This window comes from Aptenodytes forsteri, unplaced genomic scaffold (assembly GCF_000699145.1).
Source record: "Aptenodytes forsteri isolate BGI_AS27 unplaced genomic scaffold, ASM69914v1 Scaffold2, whole genome shotgun sequence".
Taxonomy (NCBI): domain Eukaryota; kingdom Metazoa; phylum Chordata; class Aves; order Sphenisciformes; family Spheniscidae; genus Aptenodytes; species Aptenodytes forsteri.
The window spans coordinates 7,921,418-7,939,032 of record NW_008795695.1 but is presented as its reverse complement, the minus strand read 5'-3'; the positions used below and the strand labels follow the sequence as shown (position 1 = coordinate 7,939,032).

Here is a 17,615-nt window from a genome sequence, read left to right as displayed (position 1 = left end):
AACAGCTGAGATCAAGTCTAAACTGAATGAGAAAAAAGAAAGTCACAGATTCTGCTGGTTTTCTTGGGGGTTTGACTTTCTTATGCCTTTTCTCACTTAAACCGGTATTTGTTCTGTTTGATTTCACCGATTTCTTACAGTCACAAATAAAACCGTTTGTAAAACTTGTGGAAGTGACAACTGATCAAACAACACGGTTGCACGCAGTTCATCAAATGCACTATTCCCTTTTCTTAAGGACAGCAGTGATTCTCAGGCACCAATCAACTTGAGTCACAGCAAGGACTAAAACAGAAAGGCAAAGAACCTCTCACTACAGAATACAGCAGAACGTCAAGGTGTCAAACATGAGGTTCAGCTTCATTTTGTTATTTTCCTCTCACTATCCCATTTTCCCTACTCTTTTCCTTGAAATGATGGTGACTTTGGCAGTACTAACCACGAAAACTGAATCAGCAGCTGTTCTAGCTAATACCAGTGCAGCACTGTTCATAAAATAAAAGCAGAGGGGTGCATTACTACCATGATTTGTAAAAAGTCAAGAAAAACATAGCTAATCTTGCCAAAGCTGGAGATCCCTTAATGAAAAACAGAGATAAATAACAATAGTTTAAATAAAAACTCCATCACTTTGGAATGCACTGGCCCTGCTACCTGATCCATCTTTTTTCCCCGCAAACACTTTTGTTTGGAACATATGGGGAGCAGTGTAAGACCTGAAGCAAACAGGACCTCAACTTATGTTATTCAATACAGTTGGGTGCTAAAAGCTCATTGAGATTTTTTTTTGAGCATGTGCATGCATGTGGAAGCATTTGGTTTTGAGTCCGTGTACTTTTAGAAGTACTTTTTCCTAAAAGTTTCTTTTAGAAACTGCAAAACAATCACATTCAACTTAGGTTGCTATAATACAAGCTAACAAGGAGGAAAACAAAGAGCTTACCAAATCCTGGTGCACTAGGCAGAGCAATAGGTGGCTGCTTCATGACAGGAGGCAGTGCAGATGGGAGTTGATAACCTTGTAGTTTTAATTTGATAAGTTTCATAGCTATTGAAAACTCCAACTGATCCATCCTCCCATCATTGTTCATGTCAGCTAGAGCCCTAAAAAATACACAATTTTCACAGTTAGATTCTTAAATTATGAACTTCAGGAACTGACCTAGGAGCGTGCACACACAGGCATGTATATTCAAGACTAATTAATTCCACTCAAAATAATTATGCCAGGCTAAAAATGGTCATGAAACAAGTCACTGTTTAAACCGAGAGCTTCTGGATTTCTTTCTTGGAGTGATTAATAAATATTTTTAAAGTCGCTTTTCAACTCTTAGAGGAATTACAGTGAAGCATCTAGAGAAGAAGGATTAATGTAGTTCTACAAAACTTTGCAAAATCACACGAATGAAACTACATGGTACTACAAACAGCACCACAGGGAATCAAAATTACTTAGTCTGCAAATCTGTACTTTAGCTACATTTAAAATAAAGTGTTCTTTAAATCTGTGCACTTTAGTAAACACCATTACATCTGCAAGTGTACAAATGTGTTTTCAGTTAAACAATAGTACTCAAGATAAAACATTGAGCCTAGACCTTGAATAGGCTTTCATGTAAAGTAGTCTGACTTAAACAGTCTTCTTTTTGTTTCTTCATTTGATGGTTAAGAAAACCATGCTCAGCAGGGAATAGGGTTGGGAGGTTGGGGGGAGAGAAGCAGGAAGAAGAATGTTAGTTGCTGCAATTGCAAACCAAAAAACAGAGTAAATGCATATTAATAATGTAATCAGTTGTAAACTTAGTTTTAAACACTATGCTTATTTCTTTGTATTCATTTGAAGAATTAAGTACACGTTTCAGTACTGGAATAACATATATTTTTAAGTTCATGCGTACATTTACATGTCACGGACATGACAATACAAAGGATCCACGCAGTCTAGTTAAACTACAGCTGTATTTCTCATCAAATCCCTGTCAAGGAAAATTTTCATGCAAGTATGTGAAAAGTTATCAAAAAAAGTACTGCGATAAATTGACAGTTATTTATAATTGATACTTAAATAAGTAGACAGCCAAGGAAATGCAGTGGCAAAGCATTCACAAAATGGAAAAACCCCTCCCACCCCAACCAAAAAAACCCTAGGAAAACTCAGCGAAGAGGCAGATCCCAGCAGGGGTTGCCACAGGTCAACCATACATCTTAAGAGTTTCCCCTGGTTTAGATCACCAGTAGCATTTCCCCAAAAATGGAGACAGTCCAACCTTTCCCAATACTCCTAAGACAGCATTTTCAGTGGTGTGTCTGTCTTAATCCACCAATTTTGATGTTACAAGGCTAAATAATACTACCGAAAATCTGGCAGCAGTATTTAAAGAAGAAAGATAAAGTCTGGTGAGGAAACTGTAGACTCTGAGGCTTACAGTTAAAAAGAAAAGTATGCATTGCACCACTCCCTGAAAGATGTCGAATTACTACATATATTTCATTGAAGAACAAATTTTGGCTGGGAGAACTTCTAGGTGTTGTTTCCTGAAGCTTTGTATCACAGGGAAGTTTAATTTACACATAAAATCTGCCTGCTCTTCAGTAACTTTAAACCTACCTCTAATCCCACTACCAGCAAGTCTTTGGAAGCCTAAATTTAGTCAAAACTGATTCTGGGACCCACATAGCATAATGTGATTTGGATTCAAGTTTCAGTCATGATTGCTTAGAATGTGATTCATGTGACAAATAATCAGTTAAAAAGATCCCACTGTAGCAGTCAAACTTGATATATGGTAGTCCAACCAGCAGAAGAAAGAGGGAAGGCCAGCATGGCAAACCTAGACAGTGAGAAGTACCAATCTGGAATGGGTATCTCCTCTTCCTTGCAGAACACCACTGCTGTAGAGTCTCAGCTTCCGATCACTCTTCCATGAAGAGCAAGCAACACACTGGTACCTCCTGATGTACTGGCAGGCTAACTTGAAGTGGAAGATGTAATGTTTTTATCTTCATGCAACTTGCAGAGACAAGTGGGAGAAGAACCCTAGTGAAGGCAGAGGAGCCTCTCTCCTATGAGTGTTAAGCCACAGCAAGGATAGACTGCAATAGCTGTTAATGAAAACTGTATACTTCAAGATGAGAAGTATAGTTACTTCTAGAAAATAGTTAAAAACACAAAGTAGGCTTCTCACATTTTATTACTGAGATTATCGATGTTCTGTTTATTCTGAAGTGCAATGGCTTTCTCTGGACATAAAAATACTAAGAGTTTATTAGCTTCCATCATATCTTTCTGTCCAGTGGGGTGTACATGCCACAAGCCACTATATGCAAACCTGCAAACAGACTGCATGTATGCAGTATGTAGTGCTTTTCCTCCTATACAATGAAATGGGTATAAACCTCAAAAAGACATGTTTGTGTCTCTCTAAAACTTTCTCTACATCAGAAATGTATCAACTTAAAATTCCTGTAAAAAGCCCAAATTCATTTTGAAGGAATTCATAGTTTAACTATGTCAATTAAGAATATCCACTCTGTCTATTTTTCAACAATAGCATGGAAGTGTCCCACAACATGCTGCAGAATTGCTGCTGCACAAAATCATCACTCAGGCTTACAAGGAACAGTATTACTCAGTACATTTCATTTTCTTCTTCATACACTTTTTGCAACCAGAACAGTTCATGTAACATCCATTAGTCACCACCTATAAACAGTGATGTTAGATTTGAAGTCTCACTTGGGAGAAATAAATGCAGCAAGTCTTACAAACCCAAAATATTCAAGAGGCAAAAGGTATTTGCAGTGTTAGAATGTCAGAAACTTAATGGCTAAATGTATTTCCTGAAGTGCTCCCTTTTGTGGGTTTTGCACTAGAAAGTAAACCAACATACAGTGAATGAATACCGAGGGTAAGAAAGCCTCATTAGAAAATTACAGAGTATTAAGAACAATGGAAACCAGGAGCAGATAATTAGCTTCATTTAATTGACACTTACAAGCAGACACCACACCTTTTTGAAGGCAGCTAATGAGAATTCAAAAATATTCAAGAGGGAAAATGTGTGGGTTTTTTAATGAAAGTTTAGTTCAACACTTGCTTAGCCATTCTTCTGTCAGATGTGCAGTGGAAACAGGCCGTAAAAAAACAGGCTTATACAGCTAGCAAGCTGGGGATGTGCATAGGAACAAAACTAGAGAAATTGATCTGGATAAACCTATTCTAGTAGATTTTTGACTGCACTCCAAGCAGTCAGTGGTCCTCCCGAAGACAACTCCTTCCTCAACATATGGAGAAGTCAGTCAGCTCCATAGTGACCAACTGGCACCAACAACTCAAATAAATAGTCACAATGTTCCTTACATCTTTGCATTTAAGCAAAGTAATTACACAAATTGTATTTATAACAGTCTTACTTGTTCAACCTAAGTGGCTTCTACACCTGCAAATACTTTGATTTATAAAATATAAGCCTTTCTATTACTAAAGCACAGGCAGAGTCCCTCAACGTCTCATATGCATGGCCATGAAAATGCCCTAAGAGTAAATATCACACTGGCACTACTTAGAGAGTGTACTGCTAGAACAGAGTCTTCGCATTCTACATGAGAAAATATTGTCCAGTAATAAGAAACTTTGATGTGCACCAGTCTCATTGCTTTAATTGAACTCCTATTCACATAATCATCAGTAGCCTTTAATTTAACATCTGACCTTCTGTTCAACTCATTTACTCTACATCAATGGCTTTGTTATTTAAATTAACAGCACAAATTTCAGTGAGAAAAATTATGTACACACTACAGAATTTATACATGTTTTTACAGCATGCTAACAAAAATCAGCTTTTGTCTGACAAAATCTTCAGTGCAAAAACAGGACAAATTTCCATTTCTAATTACTGAACCTAGTGTCATGCTGTTAAATTACAGTGCAACTTTTGAATAAACATCACCTTAAATGCAGTGAGTGGCTGACAGTAAACACTACCTAATTGCACTGTTCTGCTTCTAATGAAATTTGGAACAATGTAGTGTGCTTAAATTTGTTTCATCTAAGGTCTGGCCAGAATCACTGCAGAGCAGTAAATGGATTAAACCTTGACTAAATATTTATTGTATTTTATAGAACAGGCCTGTGTTTATAACAGGGAGAGAATGCAGTGGGCTTCATCACAATGCTAGGTTTCAGGTGCTGACAAAATTCTTCCCCTACAGATCTTTTCCTCCTCCTTTCTCTCCTCTTCTCTGCAGAATGCAAAGACAACTTGATTATTTCTGCATTTATGAGGCGCAGAAACTGAGCATGCACAGTTTTTTCCAGCAAATATGCTTATGATTAGCCTACAAAACATCTATCTCCATGAAAATAGCACAGAGTGTTAAAACAAGGAAATCTCCTTGCAGTTCAAAAATCTGGATTTATTTAGCTTTACATTCCCATATTATACAATCCCATATTGCATGTAAAAACTCAGCCATAATGGCAGAAATTCGGTCTTTAGCATCAGTCACTTAATCAATGCATGTATAGTAATAGTTACAACTCACAGAATTGCCACCCATAATCTTTCACTCCCACACTTGGACACAAATTTAAGAAGGTTGTTGATGGAAACATATGTCAGAAATAGGTAAGTCAACCAATGGCTTTAGTTCATCCTGAAAAAAATAAATAACTCTAAATGCATGAAAAACAGATGGCATTGATTATTTTAGTTCTCATTTAATTCCAGAGAGACAGGCTACACAGAAGATGCTTTTTGAGGCCACCATTCATGAGGGCATTAAAAGAAAGCCAGATTATTGCCTACTTAAAAACAGTTATCTTCCGAGCTGTTGCAGTCTCAATTCAAAGCCTACTTAGAGGCTTCTTAGTAGATTACCAGCTTGGCAGACTCCAAAGCTTGTAAAGGGTAGAACAGTAAAGAAGTTGTCATGACAGACCATAATAATTCCACTAATTCGCTCCACTGAGGTCCCAGAGACTTCTTTTTTCTTAAATGAATGATAAGTAGAAGGGACACAGGAATTCTCAATGCTAAAAACCATGGAGCTACTATTTTTAAGGAACATGAATTCTGGGAAAGCTTTGATTAACAGCAGAAATCAAAATAAGATATACTCCTTAGAGTCTTAGAAAACAATTACGCCAACTGCAGAATATTCTCAAAGCAGCTCTTCAGGCAGAAGACATTTAACTGGTACTTCAGCTAGCTAGCTAACATTTCTTGAAGTTCTAGTGAAAACTATTTTTTCATAATACAAAAATGGCAATTCAATTTTAATTAAAATTAAAATATAAGACAGCAAAAATCCTTGAACTACTCACTTAGGCAAACAAAATTCTCTCACTCATGAGATAATATGTTTGGAAACTCATAGAAATAGAGGGCTTGCTATTTCTGCAGAGAGCTCTGAAAGCAATATGGCCAGGCACTCATTAGGCCAATCCCCCCTGCAGTTCCTTTCCCAGTTGTGTTTTTCTATACAAGAACTTCCATAGTCAACAAAGCAGATGAAACTTTGTATTAACATAAGCTTGTCTACATACAGCTGTAGGTAATCCTTTACGAAACAAATGCTAGGCTCCTATCCTGCAGACAGATTAATATGATCAACTGTATTCAAAATAAGTAGACTCATTAAGAATGGGAAAACACTTCCAAAACACAACATACATACACTTCCATTTTTCTAGGATCAGAAAATTAATTTCGAGACTTTTACAAGTTGATCTAACTCAGAATAACAACGTTCCTCCTTAAAGACTGTTGTACCTCCCCTTCTCTCCCTCCAATAATCAAATGCTATCTAAAAAAAAAAATTCCATCTGTTCAGGAAATAAAGAATACTGATAGAAGTTTTATGCAGCTCGTACCTCTCACAGAGATTCTGGGCTTATTACTCCAGAACTCCCCCCTCTATTAAAGTACTCACAGATCTGTATCAATGTTAATAGAGATTTAGATAGACAACATTAGAATATTGCTTTTAACCCACAAAGCAAGTATGCCACTTCGAGATCTTACCCCTGGGAGCTAAGACAAACAATGATTCACATTTTTCAATGCAGTCTTGAGCATATTGTGACATCCTTTGGAGGCTGCAAAGGACTTCTTGCCACTAAACAGTCTAACTTCTATTGTTTCTGTGGGACAGCAGTAATCTGTGGTAGGTTACAAACAAACATTCACTGATAGATCAAAAAAGTTAAATCATTCGAATTGTGGGAAAAGAAGGGGGTTTGCCTTTCTTTTTTTTTTTTTTCCCCTTTTTTTTTTTCTTTTTAAGGGGTCTTACTACCACCATGCAATTATTTTCCTATTTCGTTATTATAATTCCAACTGGGAATATATACATGTGATCTAGATTTTTACTTAAATATTTACTTCTCTTAATTCAGAGATGATCGAAAAAAGAAGACAGACGTTGAGAAAGGGATGTCTACATGCTTTTTTTATGATTTATAAAGGCAACATGAATAAGTTTTAGTTCAGCTTTATTTAAAAAAAAAGGGCAAGTTCAAGTCTTGTCTCTATGACAACTACAGAACTAGTGGAATGATTCTCCCCCTCTCAAGAGGCTGAAAAACTGAATAATTCAGAGACCAAGAGATTTTTAGTCAGACTATTTACAACTGTTTAGTTTTGTTAACACCTATTTAAAGCTAATGCCTACGGAACGTTTTGGAGAAAGGATGTTGTAAGACAAAACTTCTTTCTTTGTTTAATTAAGAGGCAAGAGAAGTTCCAAAGCAACATTTAAATTTTCACTGAGTCTTTAACAAATAAGATAACCAGACCAGATTTTATATTTGTAAGATGAAGATAATTTGAAAATAAATTAAGCTATTTATTTAAAAGCCATGAAAATCCAGCCCCTCTTTTAGGCATGCATATTTCCAAAGCAATTGTTTTTCTTGCAAGAAAATAATTCTCCTCTTTCTCCAGTCAGAGCAAGATTCTGCCCTTAGAAGCCCTTACTACAACAAAAAGTTTTTATAACTGCAATAAACTACTCTCTCTTTCAAACAGTTAACAACAGAGGAAAAGTTAACATTTTTCGAAAGTTATCCATCTCTCTGCTGCTTTTTCCAATCTAGAATGAAAAACAATATTATTTCACTCTGTCTAGCACCAAAATAAGTTTTAGTAGTAATACAATTAATGTAAATTATGAATAATCTATGCAAGTTAGCATGTCCAAGTCTGGAAGGGTCATATAATTTGGAGCAGAAACAATTGCAATCCTGCATGAAGAAACTGGCAGATTGTAGAAATGTTTGTGATGTGTAATATACAGCAACGGAGATCTGTCTAAATTCACCAAGGAATAGTAAAAATTTCAAGCTTTCAAGCTGTATCTCCAACTACAATGGAAATAGTCTATGCCAGTCTTCATTTTTGCAACAAATTTTGCAAGCCTTGCGTAGGCTCTCCCATTAGAAGATTTTTTAATACTAATTACTGCGCTTAGTGATTGTATTAGTACAGTTTTAATAAAGTTGAAAGCATTTAGTAATTTGAAATGAGGGTTGCAAATTGCCAACTTCAAAAATGCCATTTGTAGAAGGATGGCTACTTCCAATAACTAAACTAGTAACTTAAACGCTCAGCTAAAACATACTACAAAGCACGTTTGCCTTGTAGACTTCTGGAAAACACACTGAACTAAATAGGTGATTTTAAACCCCACAATGTGAAATATAGTTACTGTCCAAGCCTGTACCAGTAGACTTCACTCTGTGACATAACTGCAATTCTCCCATATACTCACCATATCTGTGCTAACACCGGTTGAGGTAACCCAGATTGAAAAAAAAAGTTTCTAGCTTGATCACCTATAAAATAAATAGGACATCATTTCAGAAAATGCTAAAAATACTTGTAAGAAGAAAGAGGAAATCATGAGTCAAAAATATCTAAAACAGAAGCAACAGTAAAACCAAAAATACTTAATGCTACACGTACATAACAGAGTATGAGATTTAAACGTACTTTGTCACTTGCAAACCTACCAGATTATTTCCAACAAGCACATACTGTTTAAGTCTGCAACAGTCAGCACCACATGAAGTCAACTGGGCATAAACATTTAGGGCAATAGGAAACTCATGGTTCACAGTCCCTAATCTGTGTTAATGGCTCTCTTTGCAGGAATCATATGCCTTGTGAGAACAAGAAAATTTTTTCTTCCAGAGAAAGTATGTATCAATATAAACTCTATCTTAGATTTTTTGGAAGTACAATGCCGGTCAGCTAGCACAAACTAAATAAAGTCGTCTTTACCCTGATGAGAACCTGATAAGCCACCATTAAAGAAAGCAATGGTATATTTCAAAGTCATTTTCCAACTATCAATTAAAAGTAAGGATAGCAAAACAATTACAAAAGGATTAGGCATTTGGAAATGTTGTGGTCTGTAAAGGAAAGTTGTAAACAGACTAGAAATAGCACTAAATATCAAAGGAGCTCAATAACAACAGTAGTATTTTTGTACCGTATCTGTCATGTAACAGGAGCAGAAACAATTGAATTGTATACTTGGGGGCATGCATGGCTGTGATGAGACTGCTAAGAATCTGATTCTGATTTCACACTCTGGAAATCGTCTTGATGGATCAGACAGCAAGAAAAGTAAAACACTTCTATACCTTTCATTTCAATTGAGCATCAGAGTTTAGATAGCCCTAAAGAAAATTAAATGCAACAAAACAAAGTAACAAGAAGTAGGCATCCTATTGCCTTTAAAACCAAAGCAAATTAGTGGTGTTCAATGAAAATTTAGTAGGATCAGTGCAATTCCTTTACTTGCAGCTTTGCTTCCCACAACTTAAATCAATTTTGCGATTTAGATTTTTTCAAGGTCATCCATGCTGATTTCACTAGTTTAAACGATCAGTTTCTGAAACAGATTTCAGTTAAATTGATACATCTTTATTTAAACGGACTTCTTAATCTGTTAGTATGTTAGCATGGTGGGTTGACCCCAGGCAGAAACTAAGCACCCAGCCACTCACTCACTCACTCCCCTCCTCCAGCAGAATGGGGAAGAGAACAGGGAGAGCAAAAGTGAGAAAACTCAGAAAACTCGTTGGTCACGATAAAGGCAGTTTAATAAGTGAAAGAGTAAGAAAAAAAAAACACCCAAGTGATGCAAAGGTAATCACTCACCACCCTCAAGCTCAGTCTCTGAGCAATGGCTACCCTGGAAGACAACAGCCCCCCCCGCCCAGTTTTTGCTGAGCATGGTGGTGTGGTAGAGAGTCTTTGCAAACACTGTTCAGCCATAGCCAAAATGTTGATGTGTTATCAATGCTGCTTTAGTCACAAATCCAAAACACAGCACCATACAGACTGCTATGAAGAAAGTTAACTCCATCTCAGCCAGACTCAGTACAGTGAGTTAATTTACCGAGCACATTAAAAGCACTATAAATATTACCAGACATCAGGGTGATTCCACACCCTGAATTCTAACTCTACAGTTTGTAAGTATCAGCTGGCTCTACACAACAGAACTGCTTTACAGAGCCACCGTTATTTTAATCCTATTTACAGAAAAATCAAGTGGCATAAACCAGTTGTATAGCTGGTAAATATCAGAAAAATATCAGAAAATATCAGAAAAGATGGGTTGATGTGGTAAGGCATATGAAAAACAGAATATAAAATGAGTAATATCTGTTCAATTTTTTAAATTCTTATGCCCAAATGTCTCCTAGGCAACTCTGTACATATTTAGACTTGTTAGTTAAGATTTACTTAAATGAAATTAGAAGTTAAAACTATTTCATTACCAGTGATAAATCCAGAGGTTGGTTTCAGACTATGGAACTGTTGATCATGTTTAGCTCTCTCCTCCACAGTAATAGCCCAGATATCCAGGTTGCCTAGTTCAAAAGAAATGGAGAAATAAAATTAAGAAACATTATCTAAAAACTACACTATTTTTATTTCTGAGTGTAATTATATCATATCATACTGGACCTCTGAAAACAACATACACACAGAAGCCGTTCATCCAAGGCCTATAGTTGAAAGCTCCATGAATCCTTAAATAGCCAGTTAAGACTCATGAACTTACCAGAACTGTTACCAAATTAAGATGACTGCTGAGCACTGATTCACTTATCTGGCTCTTAAGTTACAACTAGGCTACTCAAAGTGCAATCAAACTTACAAATGGACTATTAAAAGACAACATCAGCATACCAGAGGATATAGTGCAGAAAGTTCGTAACACTAGATATTTAGGGGTTGGGAGGTCATTTCCCTCTCAGAGCATGCAGCTGAAATGCAATTCAAGTTCTTTTAACTGAAAAGGTATCTCATATAATCAGTTGTGTACCATGTGGTTTTGTACTATTATAAGAGAAGAACTCTCCTTACTTGTCTAGGAAAGGTGTGATTCAACCAGATAGTAAACATTTTTCATGGGCAACAATAGCACAGGAAAGCATGCTCCTCATTCTTCTGAGAATGAGAAAGCCGAGTAAGAACATGTTACACAGACCAGATTCTTTACACCACACTCATAAATTGCAGGTAACTATTTAGTATGTTGAGATTTACTACCCTTCTACAATGCCATGCTTCCACAACGCTTTCTCCAGTTCTACCTCCATTTTTGCAGCACCTCCCCTCCTCTCTTTCTCGTCTTGCAGACATTTACTTTCATCCTTCAAATTATTTGTACTCAAAGCAAACATATCTCAGCTTCCACTTGAGACCTCCAATGAAACTCTCTAACACTGTTTCAGGTTTGTCTCAACAATTTCTAACCAGTAAAACATCATGATTTCAACATCCATAGAAGTACATTATACTGGTGCACCTTCCCGTAACTCCTACTGTATAGGAATGTAATGATACGAAGGCATCTAAGTTAATGGAATCACTGTTTTATTGAATTAATATTAAAAGATAAAATGTAGACTTGTAGAAAAATAAAGAGGAGATCTAGCATTCACTCTGTCGCAGCACTAAATTCTCAGAGATTAAATTTCAGGTAATAAGGTCCACAAATATTTACAGCAAGAATTTCAAACTGCTTGCAGGCTGAGGCAGAATCAAACTCAGCCGTTATGAAGAACATGAGAATTTCCTGCCCCCTGAAAGTAGATTTTTAAATAGAAGAAATTCATGTGGCAAAATGTACTTTGGAGAGAAAAGGAAATGGACAAGGGGAAGAAAAACATTCCTTTAAATGGTAGATTTCATTAATGAAAGAAAAACTACATTCTTGGTAAAAAAGTATCATCTCAGTTTTAAGTAACCTATGTATTTCTAAGAGCAGACAGGCTAATAATACCTAATTCAAAGAAAGGACGTTTTAAGATTCGTCCAAAACCCCCAGAATTTTAGTAATTAAGCTCACAGAGGCACTGTAAACAGATTTCATAGCTGTTGCTCCCTGTGGGGATGAAACAGGACACTTCTTTGGTTATGAACATCCCAAAACACAATAGTTCACGTAAGCAATTATCTCCCCATCTTCTCATGAACTCCTGACAGGAGGAAAGGAATGGTGTTGATTAAGACTTTATGACCAATATGCAGACTAGGCCAACTAGTCTAGACCAACCAGGAGCAGATGAACATCTGCCTGTATTGGAAACATCGCTGCTCCAGCCTAAGAGCCTAAGGCTGGATGTGGTAGCTTAAACAAAGAGGGAGAATGTCTTGCATACAATGTGGGGAGGAAAAAAACAAACCAAAAACCCACAAAACACAAAAAACCTCCAAACCAATATGAAATTTGCAATGAATTGCTGGCTTGCTCTCTCTCAATTTGAGGTATGCATGACTCCAGTACCAAAAAAAAAAACAAAAAAAAAAAAAAACCCAACAAAAAACACCAAACCCCAAAAAACATAACTACAAAAAACCCCAGCTCTTCCTATCCTTCTGCAAAGAAGGCAATAAAACCCAGAACTAAAAACTCTTATGGCATGAGGTAACTAAAAATGCATTCTATTAACTATTTTAAAACAAAATTTGTTGATTTCTTCTCTGGAGTCCCTGTAACTAGAACAACTGATTGTCAGTATTTACTCTTCCAGATGGAGATTTGGTTGGTGTTGAAACAGTAGATCTCCTTTGTGGGATATGAACATCGAAAGAGCCAATGTTAAAACCAAGGAAGCCTAGTAGCCTCTTCAGTCAGAAAAGTATGAATGGCATCTCTGGCATTGCCTCGTTTCCATCTTTTGTTATTTGAGGAAACAATAAGACCTATGGGAGGGCATGAAGCAGGATCTTACCAGACACCAAGACATCATTCATGGCTTCAGATCCTGGATGCCAACACAGAGGTTCTGGGGCTTTGCAATATATTTGGATACAAAGGAGGCTGTCACCAAACCACAAAATTGACTCATAAGCAAGCTATTCTTGAATGCAGCAGCAAGCCCTCTAACCATCTTTTCTTTTACATGGCTTAGCAATCACCTCATCTGCAGAAGCGAACAGTGGGCTCTCATATATGAAATGGGCATTTTCTTCTCCTGGACAAATCGACAGAAGGTCGAGCATACCACATTCTTCCCAACAATTATAAAAATTCTACCATGCCTATTTTTTTTTTTAAATTAGTCATCCTTAAAATGAGCAGCGTTCGGGAATATCAATGAGTCACCCCAATTTAAATAGTGGGTGCTGTGCTCTTTCCATACCCATTTCCCAAGCTGACTTGAAAGATTCTTTAAAAAGAAAGGAAGTGAAATAAAAACCAAAACCATCATTATTGGTATTCACAAGCAGAGGGATACCAGATATTGCACATTTGGAGTGAGGGCTCTCCCAAGATGGAGACTGCGTAAATCTTCTCCTCTGCATCATTTGGTGACTACAGGTTAACAGAAAATGTTGCATTCTCAAAAGGATGATGAATTTCCCCATAAAAATTGGAATTTCCTGTACACCATTTGTTTCCTCTTACAACAACCTTAGACTTTTGCTGTCATTCTTCTAAGTAGTATAATGCTACTTGGTAGACTTGGCTCAAGTATGAATATCATAACAAACTTCCCTCACACCACACTAAAAATTAAAGATACTCCAGAAACTACATTAGCCTCATCCTTATTTCAACTTCCTCGTTGTAGAGCAGTCAGATAAGAAAAGTTGTTTGAGAAGAAATAGTGAATTCCTTCCTTCCTAATGCCACGTACTAGAGTTAACAGGATCCTGGACAACGTATGCAAGATCAAATGGTAATATATAAAGTTGAAAAAAGAAAGCTGCTATCCATCTGTAATGCAATGAGAACTCTCTGAAGACGGCAGACGAGAATGCTTTGAAGACAAGATTTTCCATTAAGAACGTATGTACGTGTTTAAATATGGGTGCATGCAAAGCACAGCCCTAACTCTAAACAAAAGGAAATACTTCAGTCTGAACCAGCAGACTTCATTCACATCATGACTTCTCTTAGATTGTGAAAATTAGCAAGAAATGAAGTTATTCACAACTTTTTATACAACCTGAAAGGGTATCCTATGTGAAACTGTCCAGTGAGTTTATTTGATCAAAGGTTTTGACAGCCAGTTTCACTCCCAGACTGAGAAAGTCTGGCACCAAACAAGATTTAATTCCAGAGGGCTGGACTTAAAGATAACTGAGGCAATGAATGCAGCTTCCGATTATATGTTTGTTCTAGCTACCACATGCAAAGAGATGCTTCTTCTGTTGTGCTACACGGACTTTTTCAGACTGGCAGAGATTGTATCCAATCAATTGTGTTCAACAAGAACTGGGTTTCTCTAACAACGTATTCTGAATAACATGCGTTCTTCCTGAAGTCTCCCACTGAAACACTAACACTAGATACAAATTTAGTTCCTAGCTGTATCCGATCCCAAAAACTAGTCTTCCATATATACTTATATACATGCACACAATTTTTTTTGTGTGTATGCATATTTATGTGTATATATGTGTACACAAACATACATACACACACTGCAAGCATCATATCTGCATCTCCAGAGAAAAGCCCTTAACAGATGCAACATTTAAGTGGAACGAAACTGGTTACTAGTTCTGAGCACTGAAACTTATCTTTGTAATCTTTCTTCAGATCGGTTGCAAAAATGGGCTTAGAAATGTACGTCATGTGAATAGCAAAAAGTAAAGTCTCTATTGCAGTACCAGGGCCCTTCCTGGATCTTTCAAAAAGACTAGTTCAAGATGCTATACCTTCCCCTGTTATAAATGGAGAGCTAAAAAAATGCAGCACCTTTGTTCTAATCTAAACATGGGTTATGGGACAAAAAGAAAAAGAAATTTGAAGCAATAGCATCTAAAGGCATCTGCTGTACTTTTTAGCAATGAAAAAGTCCAGGAATCCTCAAAGAAAAAGCATATCCACTTCTCAGCCACAACTAGCACTTATACACGTTATACACTTACAACATTTAAATAGCATTTTAGAATTTCCTCTGAAAAAACATGAAAAAAGCTGTCAGGACTGAGTAGGGAAGCTTAAGACAGGCAAATAAAACTGGGTAACTGCAGAATGAGGCTATGCCCTACTGCCAGTGGCTGAGTGGCCTGTATCTGCCCTACAGTTACAAACTGTAGGACTGTATAATGGATCAATGCACAAAAAGGAATATAGCACAGCTTTTCTGTTTGACTCTTCCGAGATATCTCTGCAAAATTTCACGTGTATTCTCTAATGGGCCTGCAAAAACATCACAAATCAGATAAACTATCATCTCAGAAAGATACACTATCCATAAACACTGTCCATACAGAACATATTTGGAAAGCAACACATTTATGCAGAATTTTTGCATGTAAGAATAGTTCAGAATACACTATAAACAACTTACCCCCAAAAGGTGTTGGAAACTGAGCCATGGTTCTGTCACTTTTAGCTTGTTAATAGATGCCTGAAAGAGGGGGAAAAAAAAAAAAAAAAACACAACAGATAATCAGTTACAGTATCTTTCATTTTCAATATATTTTCTGTACCACCATACAATCAATTAGTACAGCAAAAATAAAGGCAATGAAGAAGTAGGATCATATAAATACTACCTGCAAGAACTGTTACTGACAAGAGAACTACATGTCTCATTTTTTGCACTATCCTATGCATCCATGAGTGCGTTTTCATACGAGCAAACAGCTACAGTTCTGTTTCAAGAATGTCCTCAAAAACAATTTTCATTTATAAATAATCAGTGATGTAATAAAGAACAGAGTTAAGTCAGCCACAACAGACAAGATCTCAGTGACACTGCTCAAGGCTGCATTACTTTACCGGGTATTAGAGCTCTGCTCCTACTTAAGAGCAAAATTGGCTCTATTTCCCACTGTCGAAAACATACAACATTGTCAGCGATCTGTTTTTTATTCCTGACAGAAAAATTCATGAAATGCACCGTCTTGCTTAGAGTTCCTTTGTTTTAAACAAAGTACCTTAAAAAATGAAACTAGATTTCAAGACTGCTTTACCCCCAAACTAGCCCACAAATTTAATAAGCACATCCGAATGAAAAAAGTGCTAAAGATGACATCGCAAGTAAAAATACATTAGTTGATAGGAGATACTCTTAAGCTAGCACTGCTTGCTTTTCAAATAACAGCTATCTACACAGTCTAGAAACTTAATCTTTAAAGAAAAAGGAAAAACATTTTTCTTACTCCACACAAAGACTGACATGAACTGCCTGAGCCAAGAGGACAATAGCTAGCAACAGAGCCACGAAACAATGAAAAAGCAGCCTCTTGTCCTACTAGATTCCACTCATGTTTTCCAGGCAACAGGAGAAAAGCAAAAGGAAACAGAATCAGAAGGAGAATAATTTAGACTGCTTGAACAGCAGCAGAAATTTATCAATATCACTAAGAAAAGGCATTAACTTGCATCAACAATTTCCTTTTGTCTGAATTTCTTGTTTGCTCCCCTCCCCATCCCCCTTTCACACTTCCCACATACTCTTCTGGCTTCCAACTTGGGAACCTACTATATATACACTCCACAGATGTCACTGCAGAAAAACCCATAGCACTTTTGTAAGCCAGTCTCCCCATCAGTTGTAATTTAGAGAACTATGAAAAAAATACTGACTTTTTTCCTCATAATTTGGCAGAGCAACCAAGCGTGGTACATGACTCAGAAACCTTCTTCCAAATGCCAGGTAACACAGCCGATACTAATTTCATGCACAGCAAGCATCACCACAAAAGTTTAAAATCACATGCATACTGATACAGTGTTTTCAGAATAAGCTATCTTAGTAGTATGGCTCTTTCAAAAGCATTTCTTAAGTGCTAGAAGATCAGCACTTTAATCTTTGCTTATGTCTTCTTATTGTACTCTGTTGCAGGCAATACCTGTATTATGCTTCTATTTTTTAAAACTGCAAGCAAACCCTCGCCCTAGGGGGGGCGGGGGGAAGGAATAAGAGAAGAGTTCTCTGAACTTCCACATGTGTACTATTGATTCTTACAGCACAGGCAGTTCTTACACTCCAGTGTTAAAAAGATAACACGACAGAGACCAGCAGAGCACAGATTCTCTTCTTACTTCAATTTCCCAGAGTATGCGGAAGGACAGGAGAAGCACTTGTGGCAGCAACGGGAGGACGAGACTTGTAAAGG

The 17,615-nt window shown here is 36.9% G+C and overlaps 1 protein-coding gene across 1 annotated transcript in view; it reads right to left on the bottom strand.

The window, feature by feature from the left end:
• The window catches only part of ITSN1 (intersectin 1), a 119,767-nt gene extending 103,861 nt beyond the window's left edge, over positions 1-15,906 (bottom strand). The window contains exons 1-4 of the mRNA XM_009282959.2: positions 15,839-15,906; positions 10,799-10,891; positions 8,776-8,839; positions 944-1,104 (exon numbers count right to left, since the gene is read on the bottom strand). Of these exons, the coding sequence (XP_009281234.1) occupies positions 944-1,104; positions 8,776-8,839; positions 10,799-10,891; positions 15,839-15,866 (346 nt within the window). The 5' untranslated portion in view covers positions 15,867-15,906. The remainder of the gene's footprint in view (positions 1-943; positions 1,105-8,775; positions 8,840-10,798; positions 10,892-15,838) is intronic.
• Between the last annotated feature and the right edge of the window lie 1,709 nt (positions 15,907-17,615).